Source organism: Rhinolophus sinicus, chromosome 6 (genome assembly GCF_057876585.1).
Source record: "Rhinolophus sinicus isolate RSI-liver-muscle chromosome 6, RSI-T2T, whole genome shotgun sequence".
In the NCBI taxonomy this organism is placed as follows: Eukaryota; Metazoa; Chordata; class Mammalia; order Chiroptera; family Rhinolophidae; genus Rhinolophus; species Rhinolophus sinicus.
Genome location: NC_142506.1, coordinates 47,556,785 through 47,583,610, shown reverse-complemented (window position 1 = coordinate 47,583,610; position 26,826 = coordinate 47,556,785). Strand labels below are relative to the sequence as shown.

The 26,826-nt window shown below is 46.2% G+C and overlaps 1 protein-coding gene across 1 annotated transcript in view; it reads left to right on the top strand.

Annotated features, from left to right (window-relative positions):
- The window catches only part of NID1 (nidogen 1), a 71,258-nt gene that overhangs the window by 31,431 nt on the left and 13,001 nt on the right, over nucleotides 1-26,826 (top strand). The window contains exons 9-15 of the mRNA XM_019746976.3: nucleotides 170-415; nucleotides 2,201-2,344; nucleotides 6,395-6,520; nucleotides 12,041-12,190; nucleotides 13,560-13,682; nucleotides 25,164-25,391; nucleotides 26,556-26,728. Coding sequence (XP_019602535.3) covers nucleotides 170-415; nucleotides 2,201-2,344; nucleotides 6,395-6,520; nucleotides 12,041-12,190; nucleotides 13,560-13,682; nucleotides 25,164-25,391; nucleotides 26,556-26,728 — 1,190 coding nt within the window. The remainder of the gene's footprint in view (nucleotides 1-169; nucleotides 416-2,200; nucleotides 2,345-6,394; nucleotides 6,521-12,040; nucleotides 12,191-13,559; nucleotides 13,683-25,163; nucleotides 25,392-26,555; nucleotides 26,729-26,826) is intronic.

The window sequence follows — 26,826 nt, the reverse complement described above, 5'->3', positions numbered from 1 at the left end:
CCAATAATCGTATGGGAAATCTAGGTAGCACAGAAATGAAGGCTCTTATTTACCTTCTGCACCTGCTCTCTCCCCTGGTAGCACTGTGGGCAGGGGATACTGCTGATGGTTTTAAGACTGCATCTTTACGCTGCCTCCTTTGTCTCCCTCCTGCCCTCCGCCATCCCAGTGATCACGTCTTCCTCCACCCGGGAGTACACTGTGACACAGCCTGAGCGGGATGGCACTGCTGCTTCAAATGTCCACGCCTACCAGTGGCGCCAGACTATCACCTTCCAGGAGTGTGTCCACGATGAGTCCAGGCAGGCCTTGCCCAGCACCCAGCAGCTCTCGGTGGACAGCGTGTTTGTCCTGTACAACCAGGAGGAGAGGATCCTGCGCTATGCTCTGAGCAACTCCATTGGGCCCGTGCGGGGTAAGAGATGGCAGCTCGGGCGTGTGTGCTGCACGTCTGTCTCTCCTCTGTGATGTGTTGTTTTCTGTCTCCTACTCAAGTAGGAAGAAAATTATGCTAAAATATCTTCCTTACAGAAAAAAATGTCTCGACATCTGTGATTTCTTAGAAAGCCTCCCTGTCTCTGTTCAGCTAACCTAAGACCTGCTCATTATTTGGTTTGGGGAGGAGTGAAGAATGCTCACCTGTGAGTTACCTTAAAGATCAGGCCATCCAAGCCTGCAGCTGGCCTTGGCGGGGCTTTTAAAATACTCAACCCTGAAAGAAATGTGTGCTCAGAGCCTGAGGAAATCTAAATAAGATCTGATGAAAGTCAGGCACGGAGCCTACAACAAACTGTCCTGTGACGGCACCTTGTAGGTGCTGAGGTCTGGTCTGTGGGTGCTTTTGGCTGCATGAAAGGAACTGGCATTTTGGGGAGCTACTGTGACATCTCAGTCAGATTTCACATCGTCCAAATTTCTGAGCCCCAAGGGTTCTGCATATTTGGGGTCCTGGAGTTAAGGTCTTTCATTTTTTTCAGTTATTTTGGTTCGCCTGCCATACCCAGGTCACTTCTCCAGTTGGTCACATTTGTCCTCATCTGGCTCCATGGAGCAGGAGGGCAGGTGTCTTCTTCCTCCTTTGATAGCTGTAGCTCTAGGCAAATAGTAAATGGCCAGATAGTAAGTATTTTAGGCTTTGCCAGCCATCCAGATCTCACAGATCTGTCACAGATCTCACTTCTGCCATCGTGCACAAAAGCATCCATAGACTGTATGCAAGCGAATGGGTGTGGCTAGTTTCCAGTGAAATTTGATTAACGAAAACAGGCGTGGGGCCTGTGGGATGTGGTTTGCTGGTCCTGCCCAGGGTGACACAGGAGGCAGCTGCTTTCCTGTCCGGTATTTTTGCCGTAGACATCTTTGTCGCAAACATTTTGGCTACAAACATTTTCACCCCCTAATTGTCTGTAAGGCAATCTCGTCATAAAAAGAGATAAAATACAGGTTTTTCCTGCTCTCTGAAAGTAGAGAGTGCCTATTGAAACCTTCCCTGAGCCCAAATGGCCTAACCTGCTTTTTGAAAGTTCACTGTTACACCACTTCACTTTTACGAAAGACCTACATATGTAAGGGAATGCTTTTGCGTAAAAGCAAAAACCCTTTTTGGATTTTCTTTGCTTACCAGAAATGGCATTAATGTGGGTCTTTCAATGGTAGAGAAAATAGTTAAATAGTGGTTGTCTTGAAACAGCATTCTTCCAGATGCCGATGACTTTTACCCTAAGAGTTCGCTGGCTACTTATTCGAAACAACTACAGGGGAGGAGACAGGGAGGCTGAGGGACCTCTCTGAGGCACCGAGGTGAAGCCACATTTCCCACAGAATGAAATAAGGGCTTAGGTACAATCACAAAGTGAGATCAGTTATTTACGCAGTATTGCCATGAATCTACACACATTTGAAATGTATTCAAATAGTCTGTATTTCACAATAAGGTCTTTTAAATTTTATGAAGTCTTTTTTAATGTCCTTCTTTAATTGTCATGATTTTATCTTTTTTTACGCACAATCGCCTTACGGACAGTGAATTATATGGTGGAAATGCTTGCAGCAAAGATGCTTGAGGGAAAGTACCTAGCACCCTGGTTCCCTGTTCCAGGCCCCCCACCCCCTGGTCCTCGGTCTTGCCTTCCTCTCTGGAAGGAGGAACCTGCAAGGGTTTCTGAGGACTTACCTGGTTTCAATGTCTCTGCCTTCACAGATGGCTCCCCTGACGCCCTGCAGAACCCTTGCTATCTCGGCACTCATGGGTGTGACACCAACGCGGCCTGCCGGCCTGGCCCGGGGACACAGTTCACCTGCGAGTGCTCCATCGGCTTCCGAGGAGATGGGCGCACCTGCTATGGTACAGCCGTCTGTTCTGAGTGGGAGGTGGCATGGGAGACAGGCTGGGAGGAGGTGTCCAGATCCTGTACCAGATGGAGGGTGTGGGTGGGGGAGGAAGCGCCTTGCAGGAGTGTGACGGCATGCCATGCTCCACACTCGGTGTCCCCTCAGTAATGTCAGGGGCACTGCCCCTTTCTTTCCTCTGATCGAATGCACAGAGTCTAAGCAGCGGAGCAGAATTTGTAAAGCCATACGCCACTGTAAGAACACGGGTGTAAAAGGAAGGTCAAGTCAGCCCTGTTTATAACACTCATAACTGTAACGTCCCCAGGCATGTTTGTGTGAGCTGATTCACAAACACCATCTCATTTAATTCAACAACTAGTGAAACAATCTCTCTTTTAAAAATTGTTTTTAATTATGGTAAAATACACATAATATAAAATTTGTCATTTTAACCATTGTTAAGTGTACGATTCAGTGGCACGAAGTAAGTACGTTCACCTTGTGCAACCATGACCATCATCCATCTCTAGAACTTTTTCATTTGTAAAACTGAAGCTCTGTTCCCACTGAACAACAACTTCCCATCCTCCTGCCTCCCACCCCTGGCTCCCAACATGCTATTTCATGAATGTGACTCCTCCAGGGACCTCATATAAGTGGAACCATACAGTATTTGTCCTTTTGTGACGGGCTTATTTCACTGAGCATGGTGTCCTCAAGGTTCCTCCATGTTGTAGCAGGTGTCAGAACTTCTTTCCTTTATAAGGCTGAATAATATTCCATCGTATGCATATACTACATTTTAAAAAATCCATCCGTCAGTGGATGCTTGAGTTGCTTCAATTCTTTGGCTACTATGAATAATGCTGCTATGAACATAGATGTACAAATATCTGTTTAAGTTCCTGCTTTCAACTCTTTTGGGTTTATACCCACAAGTGGAATTGCTGGATCATACGGGGATTCTGTGTGTGAATTTTGAGGAACTACTGTACTGTTTTCCACAGCAGGTGGACCATTTTACATTCCCAATAGCAGTGTGCAAGGGCTGCAATTTCTCCACATCCTCACCAACACTTATTTTCTGTTGTTTTGACAGTGGCCATCCTACTGGGTAGGAGATCCATTTCTGTTTTTATAGATGAGAAAATTGAGGCTCGTTAAAGTAAGTCAGTGACAGAGTACTGGAACTAAAGTCTCTGACTGAAGTGTGTATATTACGCTGTCTCCTCATTGCACTTATTATTTATACTTTAATTTCAAAGATTTTCACATAGATGTACTTTCACATATGTTTGTTACTAAATTGGAATTTGCTACCGTGTTTCCCCGAAAATAAGACCCAACCGGACCGTCAGCTCTAATGTCTTTTGGAGCAAAAATTAATATAAGACCTGGTCTTATTTTACTATAATGTACGACTGGGTCTTATAATATAATGTATTAATTTTTGCACCAAAAGACGCATTAGAGCTGACGGTCCGGCTGGGTCTTATTTTCAGGGAAACAGTACCAAGGCGGACTCAATGAAGAGTTCTTAAGCCAGAGGCAACTGGTGCAGGAATGTCAGGTGCTCAACCCGTGCTACCTCACTCTGCGCCTGAGGGCTCACTAATGAATGTGAGGAATGCTTTAGAAGTCAGCTTTACTAGTGAAATGAAGGGCATACATACGTACATTTGTCCAGAAAGACGAGCAGCCCCTTCAAGTGACTGGGGTATAAGAATCTGGTGAGCCCTGCAGCCTTGGAATTTGGAAACCATGTGTTAGGTCTGGAATTCCATGCCTCCAATTAAGGGCGGCTTTCGCGTGCTGATTTAACCTGACGCTTCGCAGGCCCTGCTGGCAGCATATTGCTATGTTTGCTTCCGGCTAAAACTTTATGTCAGGTGCTCACAGGAACGGGTTGTACAGTTGTTTAGCCAACTTGCTGATAACTTTGTACACATGGTGGAATTTAATCTGAGACTCGTCTTCCTTGTAACATATCACTGTGTGTGAGGGAGGGCATAGTTCCTACTCACTTCGGATCATGAGAGTTCCCCAGTATTTCCACAAAAAGCCCGACAGCCTTGAGTGGCTGGATTGGCTCAGGCCAGTTTGAAGCAGCCTGAATCTGTGTGTGTGAGCAGAGTCCTCCCAGGACCATGAAGATGGGGATGGACACCACACAGGGGTGGGGCGCCCTCATTTCTCAGCAGAAGCATATACTTCCTTAGTCTTTATGGAGCCCTGCTTCGATTTCATAAGACAACAATATTAGTAAAGCATGGAGACACCCCAACCTGTTGCTGCTCAACCCTTGCCTCTGGCTGACCCCACTCTTGGGGCCTGAACGGGTCGTCGTGGGAGTGTTTGCTTCACTTCACAAGGAGCAACCAGCCATGCTTGATGTAATCCGCTGCTCTCCTAGAAAACCCTCTGGTGTCCTCGCTCAGGAAGACAGGTGGTCGTGTGTGGACTTGCTTTTGTCCTGTGGTTAGTCCTCGTTCTGGCAGATTAACACTGTGGAATGTGGGTATACTCCCAGTCAGGTTATGTTTTGTTCTGGGTCATTAGGGTGTGCCTCAAAGTGTTAATGCACTGAGACAGTAGGCTGTTGATAGGAAATTGCATTAAGCAGATCACTTCATGTGTTATTTTGGCTTGGAGAGGGCCTCAGGAAAATGAGGATGAGCCGCTGTAATTGTGTGTGGATGGCATTGATGTAATGATAGATGACATCCACAAGGCTGGTCAGACACTGCAGAGGGGCCCTTCATGGTAATTTGGAGATTTCCAGTTGAATCACCAAGCTCCAGTACCTGGGAGAATGGCCTCCATATAGTTCTCAACTGGGCGTCAGTAGAGATCGTTTCAGATAGTCTCTCTTGAGTAATTTGGAGTACGCACTAGCATTTAACAAATCACTCATGAGACTCTTCTCAAAGCCTGGCCTTTATAAAAGGGTTACATTGGAGAAACTTAGAGTTGTTGAAAATGTGTAGCCACTCTGAAAAAAGTCAAAAAGGAAGCAGTAATTACAAGAATCATCCCAGGATTTTCCTGTTGGGTTAGAGAATGATTTATGTCACAGGAAATCTCTTCCCAGAGATGAGGTTCACCAGATATTCACTAATAAGAACAATAATCTCCAAGCACACGTTATGGTGTCTTATGAGAGACAGTTATCCCTATTTCACTACTTCCACTAAAGAAAGGATTAAAGTCCTGGCCTCAATTCATAGAAGGGAAGATTTAAATTAGACATTAGGAGGAATTTCCAAACTGCAAGGACCATGAGATATTAGAGGGGAAATTGCTCGAGTCTTGCTCGAAAGACAAGGTGTGTAGCCCAGCTTGGGTCCTATGTGTAGGCCTGCATGGAGATGGAGGTTGGGGTGGGGACCATCATCCCGTGGGTCCCCAGACACTGTCTGCCAGTGGCTCTCCAGATAGGGAGTGAGGGATGAGCACCCGCCTAATCATCTGTGAGCTTTTTCAAAACACACAGCCTCCCTTTCCAGAAAGCTTTCCAGGGGGCATGCAACTTGGAAAAGTTCCCCGGGTGATTTTGTTCTGTCCCTTGGATTCGAAACTGTTGCTCTGTGCTAGTGTGCTTCAGCAGTTGAGTCCCCGCCGTGGGGCCCTGCCGTCTGCACCCTGCACCCAGACATCTGTGCTGGGAGTGTCCTCTGAGCTGTGGAGGAGAAGCCGTGGGAGCCGAATGGTCTTTTTCTGTCATGTTGGAGCAGCAGCTGGTGGATGGAGCAGTGAAGTCTACGCCCGCTGAACCCTCCCACCTCCAGCTCCAGCTCGTGGAAGTGGCCTCCTCGGGAGGGGCTTTGTTCCATAACCTTCCAGCTGTGCCTGGAGCCGCCCTCTTGCCTGAGATCTGGTGTCTGAAACATTTCACAGAAATATTCATTACAGTATATTTTTAAAAAGCTGAATACCATTTGGTTTGGGTTTTTTCCTGGGTTTAGGTCCACTCTCAGGTAAAGGTGCTGTCTATTGTGTTATATCTAGTGATGTATGACGAGGTTTAAACCAGGTCTTCATTTTTTTAAAAAATCACTTGTAGATATTGACGAGTGCGCAGAACAGCCCTCGGCGTGTGGGAGCCATGCCCTCTGCAATAACCACCCAGGAACCTTCCGCTGTGAGTGTGTGCAGGGCTACCGGTTTTCAGATGAGGGCACGTGCGTGGGTAAGTTCTGTAGGTCGATGGGATTTTCAAAATCTTTATTCGTATGGTGTATGTTAGTACCTGTGTAAAAGGTATTGCTCCAGGTAATTATTCTGGCTGAGAGCGAAGGTGCCAGGTTCTGGAGTTGGGCGGCCAGTTTATAAAGATGAACCCGACTTCCAACTCCCTGGGGCATCATGTGTACCAGGAACAAGTACTGTTACTGTCTACACTAGTAAGACCATCACCTCGCCTGCTGCAAGCTGTGTTGTCATGCGGGAGACCCTGCTCGCTGCGCCATTTGTCATGCGGGGCGGCCTGTGGGGTCTCTGCTCCCGCTCCCCACATAACGCAGGATATGGTGAGGCCAAAAAGGAACACCCACGGAGACATAGGTAGGGGAGTCATACCACTATATTCTCTCTGGTGGCACTATACTCTCACTGGAGGCTGGATCCACACTGTCCGCAAACCGCCATCCACGCTTGCCAGCCCAGCCGCCATCTTCTTGCTAGCCCCCATTCTTTGCTCTTCTCTTTCTGCTGGCGTAGCCACAGCAGTTATATTAGTGGCCAATGGCTCACTGGTTACAGCTGACGGCCAACTAGCCACAGCTGATGGCCATGCAATCACAGTTGATGGCCATTTACTACCTGAGCCAGCACCTATCTATGTGAGGTCGAGAGCCTGTAAACTACTTTCTGGGGCTCTGCCCCCACATGTGTATTATGTTCCCTTCTTACAGAACTCCTTTTAATTCTTTCTTTTAACACCTATTAAAACAATTAGACTTGTTTCTCCTTAAATTAGTGGCCTTGAGATTCATGTGAAGGGACCACCTTGTAGGCACTTGTGTCATTACCTGCCTTGGACTGAATTCTTTCTGATTTACATCTCACATTCCCTTTTGGGCCATTCTACTTAGGGATTTCAATGTTACAGCCTCAGTCATAACAGCACTTCTGAGCCCTGTCAGAGTGAGTGAGTTGAGGGTATTACTTCAGCTAATTATGCTTTAGGTTGACGATGCTTTTGGTGATGGTGATGATGGGCCAGCCACAAAGAGCCAGATCATTTGATTTTTTCCACGTTTTCCTTACTGCTGCACTTTGACCTGTTGGTTCTAAAAATTTTAAGTTCAAAGGTTCTTGGAGATTTCCAGTCTGGAGAGCAGTGTGCTGAATGGGCCATCTGAACTCAATATCTCTTCCCTGAACTCAATTTAAAACAGATTTCTCTTTTACTGCCTCAGTGACCCACCTCCTTGCCCTTCCGTGCTGTTTACTAAATCCTAGCGTGCTTTCTGTTTGTTCCATCTTGAAGCTCGGATGAGGTTGCCAAGCTCGCAGGGTGAGGTGGAGTCCTGAGGGTGGGAGGGAACAGGCAGTTCTCATAGTTTGAGTATGACCCAAACAGCTGGGAATTGAGAGAGGCCAGTCTCTTTGCACAGAGTTGAGATTTCAGTTCTCCTAAAGTTCCTTGTATTTTTTTTTTCAATAGAGAACAATTTCTATGTGTTTGGTCTGATTTCCTTCTCTGCTGTTTAAGATGGAGAGTCAAAGGTTTATTTTTCCTGGCAGCACCTTTTCCATTACATTTCAGCTCCAACTTGGGTAGTGGGTCCTTGACCCTTTGGGTGGTAAAGTACAGTCCTGGGACAGTGTGGTGGGCATGGTGCCCTGGGTTTCTGGATCCAACCATCCCTGACATCACATCCACACTCACTGGAGAGGCAGGATGGGGTGCAAATGTCTACTCGTAGGCATTTGACTTTGAGGAAGACACTGAACCTCTCAGTTCCTCACCTGTAAAATGAGGGGACCAGACTGGGTCATGGGTTTACTGTGTCCCATGAGCCCTTGGAGCTGGCTCAGGAGCTGCTGAAGAGGCTACAAGGAAGCTGTGGGCAGACTCTTGTCCTCTGTGCCCCGACCTCCCGTTTTCTATATGTCAAATTATCAGTAAGATTTTATTGGGATCCCATTGCTCAGAAACAAGTGTGAAAACTGCCTGGAGGTCATGAAGTTCTATAAGACCAGGCATCGTGAGGCTTCCTGTTTCTCCCTCTGCCTGTAGACCCTGTGCAGTTCTGGCCACTGGGCTCTTCACCCCTTTCCGTGAGCTCCTTTAAGACTCACTGTGTGGAGAGATGGCTTACTGGGTCAAACCGAGTCTTCCTAAAGGCATCCAAACTAGCAACTCTGGCTTCTCACTGCATAATTTAGTGGTCAGTTTCGCCTCCCCCGGAATTCTTTATTAAGACAGTATCCTGATTGGAAGGCTGGGTTGGGAAAGTTTCTCTCTGGGTCAGAGCAGGGAAAGATGAGGAAAGAATCTGGAACGTTTAGGAGGCCGGCTCTGCCCTGCCAGCTGTGAGGGTCTGGGGCTCAGGCAGGGCACGTGGGCTGGCCAGAGGAAATTATCTGTTTGTGATTAGAATCTATTATGGATCGCTTCTCAGCCTTTTGGCTAAGAGCAAGTGTGGAATCCACTATGGGAAGGGCTGCTTCATGGAAGTCCATGTTTGGTATTTTCTGTAAACCTGTGACTTTCTCTTTTCTGCTGGGTGAAAACTTTTATGTCTAATTGGAACGTGCAGAGTATGTTTACATAAAGGAAACATGGGCCTCAGCTTGCCTATGAAACACCTTTGTATGGGGATGTAGATGCAGCTCTGAGTGGACACAGCCCTACAATATGTGGCCTGGTGTATGGAGCGTTCGGAAGTCTGAGGTCCCAGGAGCCCTCTCTGCAGCATCTTTTTGAACAGCCTCGTACACCTGCCCACCTGTCAGGCAGGACATAGCCAGGCTTAGGCTAGAGGCTTAGCCTTGCCTCACTCAGCATTCCTGTTCTCCCTCCCTTCCCTGTCATATTGTTAGGGGAAATCATTTTCAGGCATTCGTTGTTGCGATCTTATTCTCAGTAACAGAGGCTGTGTGAGACCACTGTACTTAGAGCTCTTTTACACCTTGCCCTTTCTCTCCTTTCAATTATGTGACTTCTTTCACCAGTTTGTCCTTCCTCTTTCTCAGCATTTCCTTCCTTCCCCCTCGTTCCCTCATTTCCCAGCCCAGCCAACCTACAGGTGGCTCTCGGGAACCATTGTCAGGTGGGTGGCAGCACCTCAGAACCAGCCACCCGCTCTGCTGATTCATCAGGGTATGGTCCTAGGAAAGTGAAACCCCAATTTACAATTTGATTGTAATTAATTTTTAATTCCCATTTGGAGCCCAGTTTTTTCTCCTTTCCAGAACTTTCCCCTTCATCTCGCTTTGCAGCTTCCCATTGGTTGAATGGGTAGGGACGGAGTTGCAGGGAAATTGCAGCTCTGAAAGGTCAGAAGCCTTTGAGGATAGCACAGCTGGGCACACTGGTGTCCCCTCATGGATATCAGGTCTCCTTTAGGTGGCTGGGTCAGCGGCTCAGTCTGTCCTGGTTTTAAAATTACTCTTCTTTGAATGGATATAATCAGGAAGACCATCGAGGAACTGCATTTGTGTGATGACTGAGGAAAACTGCCCGGGCTGTCAAGAGCCTTAGGAAAGACTATCATTTTAACTGATGTGAAACAGTCACTGAAAGTTGCTTTCTTTATTTTAAAAATGAAAAGGCTAGAACCAAACTGTCCGGAGCTGTAAAGCTGGCTTTTAAAGCTTTAAAAAGAAAAGTGCTTTGGCATGAAAAATGGTCTTACATAAAGAAAAACATGATTTAAAACATTAAATTGTAAACTGCCTTTTGCTATAAGTGATTTGACGATGATAGAAACCCACGTGAAGATGATGGCTGGGCAGGGGACGTTATGACCTCCACGTGCTGGCCGTCAGGTCCTCCTCTGTTAGTAAGGGTGGGGCAAAGGGAGGCGCCGAGCGAACGATTTATAAAATATTCCCTCACCAGCTATAAATGACAAATATTTGATGTAAGAAATAGAGACGAGGAAGTGCAGGGAGGCTCATCTCCGGTTGTTCTGTCTGAACATATGTTTCCTACCTTTCCTGGGTCCCCACCTCTTTGAGAGTGTTTCCTTTCACATTTTGTAGTTGAGGGAGTTTGGGGCAGAGGACCCTAGAGAAAGGAGGAACATTACACATGATGGGAAGTGAGAGGAGAGAAAAGGGTCCAAGAGAACAGGACTGTGCCCATGGACTGGTAGATATAATCCAGGTTACTATTTTCCACACGGAAATTGGGACCACTTGTAGCAATTTAAATCCCGGCCACCCTTTGGCCCACGAGACTGGGTGCGACAGTGCCGGTCCGTGGGAGGTAGTTGACATTCTTGACTAGGAGTCTAAGCTGCTGCGTGCACAGGCTGGGCCTCCATCTGCCAATTCTTTGCTAACCTCTTGTTTGGTACAGACCTTTGAAGTATCCCCTTCTTTGCCTCCCCTTACAGTGCTTACAGCTCTCTCCCTTGCTCTCTCGCTCTCGCTCTCGCTCTCTCGCTCTCAGCACTGGAGAAAGATAAACTGGATTAATCTTGGGAAGGACCCACTGAAGAGAAAGACAAGGAGTCCTCTTGCATCTGGGACAATCCAGACACTCAGACCTCCTGGAGGGACTAAAGGGTGGTGTTCTGACATTGTGAGGGATGGGGCTCTGTCCTGGGTCTTAGAGCTTTAAACCCAGAAGCTAAATGGTGCCATGGGAACCCCAGAGTACTTGAACTAGCCATTGGAAATCACCCCTAGACCTCAGCCCTTGACTTCCATCTTGAGGCAAAAGCACACGTGGGGTGTTATTGGCTCACCTTGTGTCACTCACCCATCTCCTGAGCTCTCATTCCATGACTTCTGTCATCAGGACCCTTAGTGAACAATAGTCCCATTTACTGGGCCTCCCTCTGCTTGGTGTGCTGGAAGTAATTCCTGTTTCACAAAGGAAGAATGTGAGGCTCCGAGAGTCATAGGATTTACGCAAAGCCATGTGGTGGACACATGTGCACCTGGTAGAAACCCAGGGCTGCCTGTCCCAAAGACCCAATCTTTCCACCATACCTGCTCACTGCCCTGGAAGTTCATTTCTTCCTTGGTGGGAAATGGGTGACCTTGACTTTGGCATTCGTAGCGACTGTTACACCTGCCCAGTAGGTCAAAGTTAAAGACACCATGCAGAAGTCTCAGATCCTTAGCTCCAAATGCTCCTCCAGCAGAGCTGCCCTAGGAAGTGTGTGCAGCTGCGATGTTCCAGCTCCACATACAGATGAAGGGGGTGTCGGGTGTGGGACCTGGTGTGGAACGTGGCCTGAGACAGAGCCCTGGGGCAAAACAGGTTGAAAGCCAGGCTGAGTGACTGACCACGGTGTCAGTCTACGAGGACTAATTAGAGGCAGAGTCCATCTGAGGAAACTGGAGGACAGATGGGGGTGCCAGCCTAGTGGGGAGCAGGGTGTGAAGCTGAAGAAATGCCTAGAGGTCTGGGGTCCCAGCACCATCTCTCCAGTGGACTAAACCACTGGTGTGGGGGGAGCTTGGAAGGGCACTGGGCCTGCTCAGAGGACTCTCTTCAAACATTGTGTCCACCTTGTGTTTGAAGCTATTGTGGACCAGCGCCCCATCAATCACTGCACGACAGGCCTGCACGACTGTGACATACCCCAGCGGGCCCAGTGTGTCTACACAGGAGGCTCCTCCTACACCTGTTCCTGTTTGCCAGGCTTCTTTGGGGATGGCCGGGCCTGCCAAGGTGCGTGGTGTCTCTGATATTTCTCTGTGTAACCTGAAAAAATGCCCTAGGTGGTACTTATCATAAGCTAATTACTGATTCACCCTGAGTTGAAGAGAGTTATTTTCTCAACTCTGTCAGGTAAATGGGCTACATTTTATCTCTGTCGAGTAGTTTGAACTATGTGTGTTTTTTGTGGGTTTTTTTTGAGACCTATTCTCATTGGGGATGACACTTGGCCTCCCCCTACTATTTTGTTCCATGTGACTTGCTCATTCAGGCAACAGTTAGACACCTGCTGTCTGCTAGGAACAGAGTTCTTTCACGAAAAGTCAAACCATCCTTGCATTCATGGAGCTTAACACGTTGCGTACGGATCACGAGAATCTTCGTTTTTTTTCTGAGCCATGCGTTAAGGGAATTCTTGTTTTACTGTTGACTCTTTACTTTTCACATTTTATTGAATTATTTGTGTTTCGTTAATAACAAAGGAAGCTGCTTTCTGCAGTATCACACCAGTAGTGATTACTAGCATCATAGGTGAGTAAATCCTAAAAAATTCCATAGAAAAATAATAAATGACATAGAAGCATTTACGCTTTAAAGAGAAGAGTGCATTTTAAAGTAGTTTCTTTTAAAAACCTGCCGGAACAGAGGGGTATGAGGAATTTAAACCCCACCTTATGCAACGTGTTAAAGTCCAACCATTTCTTTAATAACGTGTATAGCCATTCACCTGGCCCGCTCCAACCATCTGCTCCAAAAAAAGTGAATCTCCTTACTGAATAAATGCGTGCAGAGTCAGAGAATAATGACATCGTACAATTCTTTCAGGCCTGTGATCAGCCCATTGTCTGCCAGGGTGCTCTATAGATAATTTTAGGTAGGTAACTGAACACAGTTTGATAACTGTGGTCCTTTGGTTTACAAAATTACTTAACTTTATACCACAATATTTCTGAAAAGTTCAAGCTTTTCGAAGATAGATTATAATTTCTGAGTCTTCATTACTGAGCCTGTGAATTTTCTCTGGTCTCTGAGGTTATTCTGTCAAGCAGTTAATTTGTCTGCAAACTCTTAGACATTTTTGAAGTCCTTATTTATGATGAGAAGGATCATTTTATAATGCAAAAGAATCCTCCTTTTTTCCTTTTGCAAGCTTGATTTTTTTATGAAAACATTGTCATCAAAGTGAAACACATTTATAAACACACAAGAGAGAAAATTGGGAAGTTAGTGTTTTAATAATTAATATTGAGTGACTTCTAAATCATTGTTAACAGGTCAGAAACAAGGTCCCATAGAGTTGAGCCAGTGGTTTAAATTATTGTGTAAACTATGGATTCCAAAAGAAATCTCATTGTCCCTGGGTCTGGGTGCTGTTTTGCAGATGTGGATGAATGCCAGACAAGCCGATGCCACCCCGATGCCGTCTGCTACAACACTCCTGGATCCTTCACGTGCCAGTGCAAACCTGGTTACCAGGGAGATGGTTTCCGCTGTATGCCTGGAGGTAAGGTGTCAGGACATTTGGAGTTGGTAGGCCAGTGCCATATCTGAGTACTGAGTACATAGCCTTGGGAGGGAAGGTGAGGTGGGGAAGTGTGAAGCTCCATGGAGAGTGCTGAGGGTTGTTGAGGTGGGAGATCAGAGAACAGCTGCAACATACAGCCGGGCAGGTTGTGCACTGCACAACTCTAGGGGATGCCACACATGGACCATAACTGTACTGGCAGCCTGGTCATCCTGGTAATGTGAGTAAGCAGTGCAGGGTAATAATGGGACTGTGGGTTCCATTCTCCAGAGAAACAGAATTAATAAGATGTGTGTGTGTATATGTATATACTTATTATAAGAAATTGGTCACACAATTATAGAGGCTGGGAAGTCCCAAGATGTGCAGTTAGTAAGTTGGAGACCCAGGAAAGCTGATGGTGTAGTTGCAGTCTGAACGCTGGCAGACTTGAGACCCAGGAAAGGCCAATGTTTTCATTTGAGTCTGAAGGCAGGAAAAAGCCCATGTCTCAGTTTATGGGCCATCAGGAACGAAGGATTTTCTCTTACTCAGGGAAAGGTCAAGCTTTTTGTTCTATTCTGGCTTTCCACTCATCTGATTGGATGAGGTTCACCCTTATTAGGGAGGGCAGTCTGCTGTACCAGTCTATGGAGTTAAAGATTAATCTCATCCAAAACACTCCAAATAATGTTTGACCAGATATCTGGGTACCTTGTGACCCAGTCAAGTGGACACATAAAATTAATTATTCCAGGTTTGTAAGAGTCATGGGCAACAGAGGTAGGCTGGAGGTAGGAAGGAGGGGTGAAGGGCCACCAGGTGGAGGAAGTGCAGACTGGGGCCTCCACAGAATTGTCCGTAGTACCTGTGATACGTGGACTGTGCAGCTTCTAAAGTTGCCAGCTGACCTGAGTGGCATCTTGTTAGATCATAACGATAGTGATAGCCCAAGGTCAATACCAAGAATTCAGGAGCCACTCAAATGCTGATAATGAATACATATAATTGGCTGCCATTTGTGTAGAACCTACCATATGCTCAGTGCTTTAATTATATTATTTCAAGTACTGTTCATAATCCTCTTTTAAAAGTAAGTACTATTACTCTCTCCACTTATGCTGAAACTTAAAAAATAAAGGCACAATCAAGGTCCTACAGGTAGTAAGGGCTAGAACTAAGACTCAGACCCAGGTCTCTCAGATGGACCTCAGCCTGGATGGGGTCCTAACCACACGTGATCCAGTCATGAGATTAACCATGTAATTGATACCTCAGACCGGATTTAGCCAGTCATGTTATTATGATTAATTACTGCTGTTGTTGGCCAGATATACCAGGGGTGCCAAAAAAAATGTATACACATGACTTGTATTCATCTTTCTTTATCAGTATATATTGAATATTACAATTTTAATACAGTTTTTCCTTTCTTAAAATGTGTGTACATTTTTTGGCACCCTCTGTATTTATGCCACTATAAATGTTTCAATAAGAGGTAAATGGAAAGCAATTAAAAACTATTTCAGTGTCTGTCTCCTTTGCTAGCCTGTGAACACCCTGAGGACCAGGTGCATCTACATTTTATTTTTATGTCCCCAATATCCAGTGGCTCTCTCTAGAACAGGTGACGAGAAAGAACCCAAGACGGAAGCCACAATCTTTTGTAATCTAATCTTGGAAGTGACAATGCTGTCACTTCTGCTGATACTATTAGTCACAGGCCAACCCTCTAACAGTGTGAAAGGAAACTATATAAGTGTGGGAACACCAGGAGGTAGGAGATTGGGGGCCATCTTGGAGGTGGGCTACAACCACCACTGACTTTGCCTGGTTGGTGTCTGGGAGAATGTAACTGGCTAGAATTTGGTACATGGCGGGAGCTTAGTAGAGGACCAAAGAGGAGTTTAAAGAGCCCTGAGCTAGAGATAGAAAGCCTGGTCTTTAAGGGCAAATACCAAGCCTGTGGATGTTTGATCACCAATCTTTACACTTGGCACCAGTCACACTTACCAGTACACTGCATTGGACCACACCACACATCTTTATAGAGAAAGATAACTAGTTCAGAAAGTCAGGCTATAAGGAATGACAAAAACATTTAGGATAGTACAACTTAAAGGAGAGAAAACTGAGGAACAATTGCATGCACACTTTTCGTTATGTGTCTGTTGTTTGCGTTACAGTTTGCACTTTGTTTCAAGTAAATCCACTGTTAGAAAACTTGAATTTCCCAGTTAGAGCTGGAAGGGGCTCTAGAGCCTCTGTAATTCATCCCCTTTGTTTTACAAATAAGGAACATAAGGCCTGAATAATTTCTAGTTTACAAAAGGATTTCTTGAACTCTTTATGGAAAAGAATTGTTATAGAAATTTTTCTCCAAATTGAGTAAGATCCTTTTTAAAAGAAAAACTCTTAAGGCCTCCAGTGTTGGCTTAGATTATTTTTACTATGGATAAATCTAGGGTCCAACTTCTTTTGTAACTATAAAAGCAAAACACATTTACAAATTAAATACAAATAAAATTACAACTTATAAATTTCCAGTCAACATTCATTTAATGTGCCAGATTGCTGTTTGTCTGGAATTGGCATTTCTGTGGTTCGCTCCCCATCCTGGATGGTCATCCTTTCCGTCTTTACTAGATACATCCACTCAGCCTACAGTGAAGCTGTGATATTTCTCACTTGAAAGACAAACAAAAGTGAAGGTTTCCCTTGATCCTACACCCCTGTCTCATTGCCATCCCGTTTCCTTCTCCTTTAAAGTTCAGTTCCTCATAAGGGTGGTCTTGAATTGTTGCTTCCGCTTCCTCTTCTCCCATTGTCTCTTTTTTCCCGACCTTTTAATTGTCAAATAAAACAGATACGAAAAGTCATATAGAACAAATGTGTAGCTTAGGGAGTCATTCCAATGTGACTCCCTTGTAACTGCCACCCAGGTCAAGCAGTAGAACTTCACCCACACCCCAGGAGCTCCTCCAGGAGCTCTGTCCCAGTCAGAGCCTCTTCCCTCTCCCCAAAAGTAACCACCCACTTGACTTTCACAATAATTGCTAACTTGCATTTATAGTTTTATCATACATGTGCATTCCTAGACACTATAGTTTTAGTGTTGCTCATTTTTCTATCTATAGTTCCCTCTTTCAGCTCTTTCTTTTCCTTGCAGTTTGTGTATTGAAGAACCCAAGACTTTGAGCTGTAATTTCCCACAGTGTGGATTTTGTGATTGTGCACTCATGGTGTAGTTCAACATGCCCTCCTGTTCTGTGCTGTCCGCAAACTGGCAGCTGGGTCCAGAGACTTGATCAGACTCAGGTTCAATCCTTTTGGCAAGACAGTAGGTGGTGGTATTACCTTACATCAGAAGCACATCATTCCTTGTAGCCCGACTTTCTGAACTAGTTATCTTTCTCTGTAAAGATGTGTGGCATGGTCCAATGCAGTGCACTGGTAAGCACATAAAGTCTGCTTGTCTCACTCTTTGTGATGTGAGGAGCCATTTATGATTATGGCCCAGATCTGTTAATTTCTAGAGAGTGGCAAATTGTGAGAGTCTAGTTGAGTTGTCATTTCTTTCTCTTTTATTTGTTGTAATTGATGTTCTTTAATGTCCATTAATTTCTACTGGGCAGCAAATGGTGATAGTCTAATTCTATTGTCATTTTTTTTTCATTAGTTAGAGTATTTATAAAGAAATGCTTCCCCTCATCTACTCTTTGGTTGCCCAGTTGGTACATTTCATAAAGGAAAAACAGTATTAATGCTTGGGTCTTTCTCATATTCACTAGTTGTGAAGATAACAGATTGATTCCTTATCAGCCACTGAAGGTGACTAATTCATTTTTAGTTTTTAATATCATTATATACTCATGGTTATCAATTGGTTGTAATTAGTGCACTCATTGTAGCCCAGAGTCCCATCTTTGGCCCGTGGGAACCTCTTCCAGTTGGCCTCTGGTTCTTTTGACACAATCCTAGTAGCCTTCAATAGCTTCCTTGCTCTCTGGTATGATAAGATGTTTTAGGTTCTTGTGTATTTCCTGCCTCAGAACTAGAACCAGCCATTTCTCCATGAAGCCCTTGTTTCTTTCAGTGGGAAATGGTATTGCAGGACCATAGTCTGAGTCCTTGAGATGCTCAGACTGACGTAGGAATGCCTAATGAGCTCAGGTTAATATTTCCAATTCAAACTCAGGACTACAGGATTTTTTTCTTAACCTCTTTTCGATTATATCCATAGCTCCTTCCTTTCATACTGAGTATCCTGGTTCTCAAGGACATAGTGGATGACAAGACTTTGAATAGACCATAATTCCTTATTTACTTTATCCAACATACACACACAATGGTCTGAGAATCAGAATACTAATACTACCACCACCCATATCATGTCTGAGAACAATTAAGAATTTTTTTCATGTGCTCTCCACATCCTCTCCATTATATCTACATTGTCTGAACATGTGACCATCACATACTGTATTTTCTCCCTTTCAACCCTCATTTAGTCTTAGTTCAACAAGAAACTATATAAGTATTGCTTGTTACCTGCCCTTATGTCAATGTCTCTCTAGTTCATTTGTTGTCAGAAGCTTGTTCTCTAGAATGTTCCTCAGGAAGGGCTCATGGAAACAATATTCCTTGGTTTATTTTATTTCGTTGACTAGCTCAAATTTTTTCTGACATAAAGCATGGCTGTCAAAAATACAAATGACAATCTGAAGATAATTTTCCCCTTTTGACCTAGATGCCCAAAGGATTTTTTTCTTTCTTTTCCATAGTTCCTTGCAAAAGTTCGATAGTTTTGCTAGAATATCACTTGACATCGGTTGGTCTGGATCAGTATTCTTAGTTACACTCTGTGCTTTTTCAATTTGTCACTTCAAATCTTTTTTTAATTTCAGGAAATTTTTTTGAACTACAGTTTTAGTATTTGTTCTTTTTCCTTGCTTTATTTCTTTGGAGGCTCCCATTTTACGTATTGAATCTTGTTTGCCTGTCTCCACTATTTGTCCCCTTCTCTGAAATCTGTTTTGTCTCATTTCTTTTTGGCTTTAAACATTTTCCTATTCCCACCTTCTGTTTCTCTTAAAGCATAATCTCTTACGTTTATTCACTTTTTCATTCCTTCTACTTTGGTCTTCATTTCTGAAATGATTTTTTTCTTTTATTTCAACTTCTTTCCTGAATTTTGTTGCCCCATTTCTGAGTTTTTCAAATTCTGATTCATTTTGTTCTTTCAGGTCTTATATCATTTTCTTACTGTCTTTTTGCTTATTTTGAAACAGGAGGTTGCAGTGTGGATCTATTCTATTCGCATGTATTTCTGGCACGCTTTCATTGTCCTGGGGTTGTTATTCTCCTCCTTATTATCCTTTTTCTTATTGTAACTTTGTTTTGGATTTGACCTCCATACTTTACTGTTGCTTGTTTTCATGTGAAGTTGATTTCCTGAACTTTCAGAAAGAAGCTTGGTTCAGATCACTTTTCTAACTACGCAGAGCTTCCTCTTCTGTTCTTTTGGTGAAGTTTTAAAAAATATTTCGACTTCAATTTCAGATTCCCTGGCTCTGTTCTCCTCTACTTGAGCTGGACCTTCTCTTTCCTTGTCTCTATCGTCTCCATCCTGCTGAGTTTTCCAGCACTTTCTCCCAGTGTGAGGCCCTGCCGGCCAGATCAGTGTTGAGAATTCCTAGGGGCTCCATCTTCCAGTCCCTTGAGACTTTGGCATCCCAGGTGGAGTAGGAAAATCTGCCAGCCTCAGCAGCTGTTGTCAGCTTGGCTCTGCTGTGCTTTCTATCTCAGGGCTGTTAACTCTGGGGTTCTGTTCCCAGAACTGTCAGATGTCCTATTGCTTCCCTCCTTCATCCACATAGACACTGATTCCAGGTGGGCCTCATGGCTGCTGGTGTATCCTCACCGGCTTGTGATTGGGGTTCATAGGACTAGCTTGTCACCTCATTTCATTGTACATGTTGTCCTTGGATTTGGGGTTTTGCTATCGTTACTCTGTCTATAGTTAGATTCTAAATCTAGGCTGTTACCTTCTTCCCAGAGTCTCCCGTTGCCTCTCAAACCGCAGCAGTCCCGCTTTGCCCCCAACACCCACCCCGAGCTATGCCTATAGTGTCCCCAGTGACTCTCACTTGCTCAGATCTCATCCCTCACCTCTTTTGGCAGCACTTGGTATAGTTGATCTCGCTTTCCCTCCCGAAACACTTTCTCCACTTGCTGACCAGGATGCCACATGTCTTGGTTTTCTCCATTACTGGCTGGTGTGTGTTGCTGGTGCCACCATCAGCCTCACCCAGTGGGTGAGGGTTTAGGGAGACTACCTACCTTGTCCCAGGCACCGGCTGACTGGTAGCACAGCCAGGATCCTTGTGTTTCCTAAACATCTGTTATGTACCTGCCCCTGTGCTCAGTGCGTAGACAGTAAGGTCTGTGTTTTGGAGGAGTTCATCCTATAACTGGGCAGGCAAGGGGAACTCTGGAAACTCCTAGTGAACCTGTAGGTGTGACTGGGAGCAGACACCCAGGTGAAAGATCCTGGAGAGCTAGGGAAGTGTGAGAAGTAGGATTTGTACTCGGCCTTGCAGGATGGGTAGTATTTGAACAGGAGACGGGGTTGGATAATGACGTGAAACCACTAGGCAGCCATGGGGAGGTTGGGCTGTGGAGTATCCCTGAAACCAGGCTCCTGAGGCTTGAGAACTATGGTTGTGAGGCCCGTGGCCCCACCGACTATTCCCCGCCTTGCAGCTCTCCCAGCCTTGTTTTCAAAGCAGTGTCGTCCTTTCTGAGCCTGGCAGCTCCTCCATCCCATCTTTTTCTCCAAGTCCTGTCGCCTGAACCCCAGGGAGCATGTGTCAAGCCTCATCATCAATACCCTGAACTTCTCAGCATCTCATCCTTCCTCCACTCACAGCCTGAAAACCTCCAGCCCTAAGTCTGTCAGTGCTACCCCCAGCCACTGGGCTCAACTACAAAGCTGTGCCCGTGAGGGACACAGCAGATTTAGCAACCTTGGGGTCACATGAGCCCTTGGTAGAAGCGGGTTAAGTGTCCTCCTCTCTGCTTTCTGTTCAGACCCTGCCAGCCACTCACACTGCCCACGCTGAATGTGGCCTGGGAACTCCCAGGGCTCTGCTACCAGCTCTGACCTTGCTGCTGCCAGGGCACCTGCTCACAGCAGGTTTCAGCAAACACTTAGAGCACAAATGCATTCATGATTCAAGGGGCCATGGGGTTTCTGGTATGAGAAATAATCACAAATACAGTGATTTTTAAAGCCTATGACTAGCAGGTTGTCAGGAGAGGACGGATGCAGTTAGGGGCCCCAGAAGGCAGGGACAAAGAAAACCCAAAGTGGCATTTCACACAAGATGAGATGGCACGCAGACTGGAGGAGCATTTTCTCTTCCTGTAGTTTCGTGACTTTCTGCTTTCCCTCCCCTTCCCCACTTTTCTAGTTGCTAGTTCATTTCCCCCGCTCTGGGCACTCTCCTTCCTCACCTGTCATGTCAGGATTGGGGGGTCAGTGTTGGGAAGAGACTTGGAGAAAGTTCATAAGTAGAGATACCTTTATCATCATCATCATTATTGGAGGTGGTGGTGGGGGGTTCTTAGTAGAGACCTAGAAACATAAGGATAAAGACCACATCCGACTGACATTATCTCCTCTACTGGTAAATTCCCATTCTTGGAAATTTGGCAGTCTTGGACTAATAAGTGTCCATCTAGCAGCTGATGAGATGAGGCCACGAGCCAGAAAGTCTCAGACCCAGCAGAGCCCAGGCATTGTTCACCACTCCCATGTTGGCTCCTCGGCAGTGTGAGTTCATGGAAGTGCCACTCTGAGCAGCCGGCACCTAGGGGGAGCGGGCTGTGCAGGAAGAGGCTAAACCAACGGCACCTTCCTCATGAGCAGATTAGAGGCTATGAAGGTTATTTGGTTAAATTAACCCAAAGAAATGTAATCAGGCAAGGGAATGGGATGCAAATCAAGAGATTCAAAATGTGTTTTTTTTTCTGTGTTCTCCCTCTATTTTATTTTCCTCTCCTTTGTCCCCAACCTTGAAAAAACTCCCCCTAGCCTTCCTGCTGTTCCCCAGATAGGTATCAGGGTCTTGAATGCTTCTCTCCTGAGCAGGTAAAACTAGATGAGTAAAAAGAACCTTGCAAGAGTTACCATTTTATCAACCAGAAACAAGGCCAGGAAGTGTGTCTTTACTGGCCCCACCCCACCCACCCCCAGGCCCTTACTGGAAAAGTTCCCATGGGGCCTGGGGCTCCCACAAGCCACCCCCATTGCCGGAGGGCCAGGCTGAGAAGCCATTCCAGGAAACCCAATGATGTTACAGCTTTTCATAAACACACTTGAAATTCTGCTTCCTGAGTCACAATTGAGGTTTTTCATTTCTTTGTATAAGTTCAAGATCCAGCACTTAAAAGTTCCACTGTAAATTCTAGAGCACTTGAGATTTTGTATGTTGGCCAAACATCACGTTAATGTAAAGCTTTGTTGGCTGCATACGATGGAGCAACATCTACTTTCTTGAAAGTGTGATTTGGTTGACACCAGGCTGTTTGCTAGTTGGAAGGCAACACTGTATACAAATATTGATGGAAGAAAATGAGTCTGTGGGCCACGGATTAGTTTGGTGAGTGTGTTACACTAAAGTGCGTATATCACCATTGGTGTAACATGTTCAGTGTGCATGAGCCGTCCTGGGTGCTGGGCATGTGGGTGCAGAGGGGCAGGGGGCGGGGTAGGAACCCAAAGACCCTGGTTCCAGCCGAGCTGAGCCACTTACTGGGCTTGGGGAGCCCCATCACCAATCTGCATTTCAGTTCTCTAATTTTGGCGTGCAAAGTATAGTTGCCTGGCATAGGACTATTGTGAGAATTCAGTGAAACGTGAGTGGAGACAGCTTATGTAGAAACTCTAAAACCCTGTACAAATGTAAGATATTGAGGAAGTAAACAAGTTTTACGTCTAAGAGGGAGCAAAAACCAACATTTTTATTCTCAACCAGATGGTTTATTTCTTTCTTTGTTTGGCTCTTTCTACATCAAATATGTTTTTTGTTTTGTTTTGTTTTTAATATCAGCCTTTGGGACAAGAGAGAAAGCATCCCCAGTGTTCCTTTGAGACGTTCAACAGCACTTTACTGACATGCTCAGAAATCACGGGTAATCCAAGGAGCAACCATGTTCAGCACATGAACAGGAGAACTAGCAACACAGACAAAAAGTACTTCAAACATTTATTGGCAACACATGCGCTGCATGTCACTGTGGATGCCTGTGCAGAACTTAATGTCACAAATAAGTGCAGAACTTAAGGTCTCACCGGCACATATTTGTCTCCTCATATCCCACTCGCTCCTCCAAGTATTACTGTGAGGTTAGTTACTGCTGCCACCACTGTTCTGCAGCTGAGGGGGCACAGACCCAGATAACGCCAGGAGTGGTGGAACTGGGCATTACAACCATTTTCAGATAAAAAGTTCTATGAACTACATAGCTTAGTATTATATATTCTATTATTACAATATAATATTAACACACTAATATATTGACACATGTTAATATATGAGTTAGCATATTTACGTAAAACTCCCCCCTAACATAAATATGATGCCCTAGAGCAGGGGTGGATAACTACAGTCCCCACAGGACAATTCTGGCCCGCTGTCTGTTTTTATAAATAAAGTTTTATTGGAACACTCGTTCATTTATGTATGAAACTTGGTTGCTTTCATGCTGCAGCTGCAGAGTTGAGTAGTTGTGGCAGAGACCACATGTCCCACAAAGCCAAAAATACGGACTCTGTCCCGTAATAGGAAAAGTCGGTGGAGCCCTTCCTAGGTGGAGCCCTTCCATGATCTTCCAGTGAAGGTCAAAGTTAGCACTTAGGTGCTCCTTTGCTCTCCGATCCCTACAGAGAGGGTCTCTGCTGTGTGACTGTGGTATCCTGGCCCTCTCTGTCAAGACACCCGCTCACTGGACTGTAATTGTTCATTTGTTGCCTTCCCTCCAGACCGCAAGCTCCTGAGGGCAGGTCCTGGGAGCTTTTCCACGTGCATCCTCCATTCCCGCTCACTAGGTGCCTCCTGAGTTCAGGTGAAGGAGATGCAGTCACTCGCTGCCCTCAGAGGCTAGAATCTGCTCAGGGAGGCAGACAAGGAACAGGCAGTGTCTGTGCCCCGAGAGCTACAGGGTGGAGGAGCCCAGCATGCTCTGGGAGCATTGCCCAGCCTGGAGGGTCCTGAGGGAGGAAATGCCTGAGCTGAGTTTGGAGGATTGAACTCCCCCCTCACCCAATGAGGGGGGGGTCACACAATGAACAGTGCGTGGAAAGCCGTAGAAGAGAGAGGCACCGACGTGGTTCTGTTTGGCTAAGTGTAACTCTCGGCAGTCTGTGATATTCCTGCTGGTGTCTGGGCACTGCTTGGTGTGGCCAGAGGTGGTGACACCGCTGGCCTGGTCCTCGTGGTGGCTGGACGCTAGCGTGGAACCAGCTACAGCTCTGCCTCGTATCGGGGGGTTGTTTACTCCAGGCCATAGCTTGTTATCAGCAATTCCCCAGAGATACAGAAGTATTTCCTGCTTTGGGATCTGAGTTACGTAGTTAAGAGGCCATGTTTCATGCCAAACATGAGTGCATCATTAAAGAGAAACACCACATGTGCCTTCCCTGTGTCTTTAGTTCTTGAATCTTGGGCCTTGATTCAATGTGGTAATCAAGAAGCTTGAATGATGACAAATTTAAGAAAAACTTAAAATTAAAAACAATTTTTAAATTTAATGCAAATTTCAGTGCTGTCCATCAACTCATGAATGGATAAACAAACATGGTACAGCCCTACAGAATGTTATTCAGCCATAAAAAGGAACAAAGTACTGATACTATGGCTCCAACTTGAATTACCCTTGAAAACATTCCGCTGAGTGAAAGCAGCCAGGCACAAAAGCTCACACACATGTTGTATGACTCCATTTATGTGAAATGCCAGAATACGTAAATCCATGGACACAGAAGGCAGACTTGGAGTTGCCAGGAGCGGGGAAGCTGGGGGAATGGGAGCTGCTGCTCAGTAGGTGTGGGGTTTGCTCTGAGGTGAGAAAAAGGTACTGGAAGTAGATAGACAGGGTGGTCACACAGCATCGTGACTGTGCTAAATGCCACTGAATTGTCCACTTTAAAAGCATTAATTTTATGTCACATCAGTTTTGCCTCAGTCTTTAAAAACTGAAAAAACATTGCCTAGGAGAGAAAAAAAAAAAGTAAATATAATCTTCTTGACCATTAAATCCTTTAAGTAAAATAATGTTTTAAATTGTTAAAAATTAATCAAAACCCAGTGATGACCAGGCAGCTCCGCGGTTCTGAGTTGGGTCGTGGCAGTGACCGCCCCCCCCCCCCCAGTAATCACACCGCTGACAGTCTCCCCTTGCTTGTCTCTCTCACAGAAGTGGAGAAAACCCGCTGCCAGCTTGAGCGAGAACACATCCTCGGGGCAGCAGGGATGGCAGACTCACAACGACCGCTGCCGCCAGGGCTGTTTGTCCCTGAGTGTGATGAACACGGGTACTATGTGCCCACCCAGTGCCACGGCAGCACTGGCTACTGCTGGTGCGTGGACCGAGACGGCCGTGAGCTGGAGGGCACCAGGACCAGGCCCGGGATGAGGCCTCCCTGTAAGTTGGGGGGCAGTGTGTGCTTGGGTTTGAGCCTGAGAAGGGCCCCCGGGGACCAGAGTCCCGCGCATCGGTGAGCATTGCTGGGGGACCCTGCTGGTGCTTTCTGCTGCCCTAAATCCTGAGAGCTCCACTGGCTTGAACCCCGAGCTCCTTTTCTCCCCTCTGCACCCCTTCTCTGTCTCCCTCAGCATTCACCCCACTCTTCTCCATGTCACCCTTCTCACCCTCTCTTTCCTCTTACTCTCTTCTCTTCCTGGTCTGTGCAAATAACTGGTGGCCACTCGGTAGCAGAGAGAGTGTGGGCGCTCTGGGTCTCCCAGGTGAGTCCCCTGCCGTGAGCAGCCTGGCTTCCCAGCATCTCTGCACTGGGATGTCACAGAGATGGTAGGGACCAACCGAGGCCCCACCCTGGGCCTTGCTGACTCAGGCGGGGGAACTGTTCCCATCCTCGCATACTTGCCCCCTTCACAGTTGTGCCCTGCACCCTTTAGGTACCAGGTCATTTAGGATGCAAGGAGCAAACAGCCACAGAATTTTCTGTAGCTGGTTCTGTAACAGCTGCCGCTGTGGTACCCAGGTTTCCCGACACCCGTTCCGTGCCCCTTACTCTGCTGCACAGGCTGCCTGTCCCCTCCTGGGGCAATCTCTTGTCCGGTGAGCCAGGGAGCCATGCCTGGCCTCGAGGTCAGCAGGTAGGAGGCAAGGCTAAATCTAAGGGAGAATCAGCCGTTGACCACCATGTGTTCTCGAAAGCCCACAGGGGCATATTGCTACTGTGGGTCTGAGACCTCCCACCCCTGGGACAGGGCTCATGGGCAAGTTCATGCCGACAGTCTCCCCTGTACATTACAGAGCTTGACAGCCTGCCATTGCCACCAGTTCCCTGTGGGCAGGGCTTTCAGGGTTGCTGCGGTGCGGTTGTTTGGGTTCACTGCTGTGGCCTGTGTCCAAAGCAGGCATCATGCCCAGCGAGGTCACTTCTGTTTCTCATAAGGAGGGCACTAAGCCTTTTTCCCCTCTTGACCTTTAATGCTACACTCAGCCCTGCATTATCTGTGGCACCAAGAAGGTGATGTGACCTGGCGTGAGGTGCATGCATGCGTGCATTTGTGCATCCCTGCTTCAGGCAGGCCTTGCTCATTGCCATCTCCTGCCACCCAGGTCTGAGCACAGTGGCTCCCCCGATTCACCACGGACCCTCAGTTCCTCCTGCCGTGCTCCCTCTGCCCCCTGGGAGCCACTTACTCTTTGCCCAGACCGGGAAGATAGAGCGCCTCCCCCTGGAAGGAAGCACCATGAAGAAGACGGAAGCCAAAGCTTTGCTGCATCTCCCAGTGAGTACTGGCTTATTGCGCTTGCTAACACTTCAATGACCTGGAGAAACAAGCAAGGTGTGGTCAGACCACCTCTCAGAGAAGCCTGTCCCAGCTGC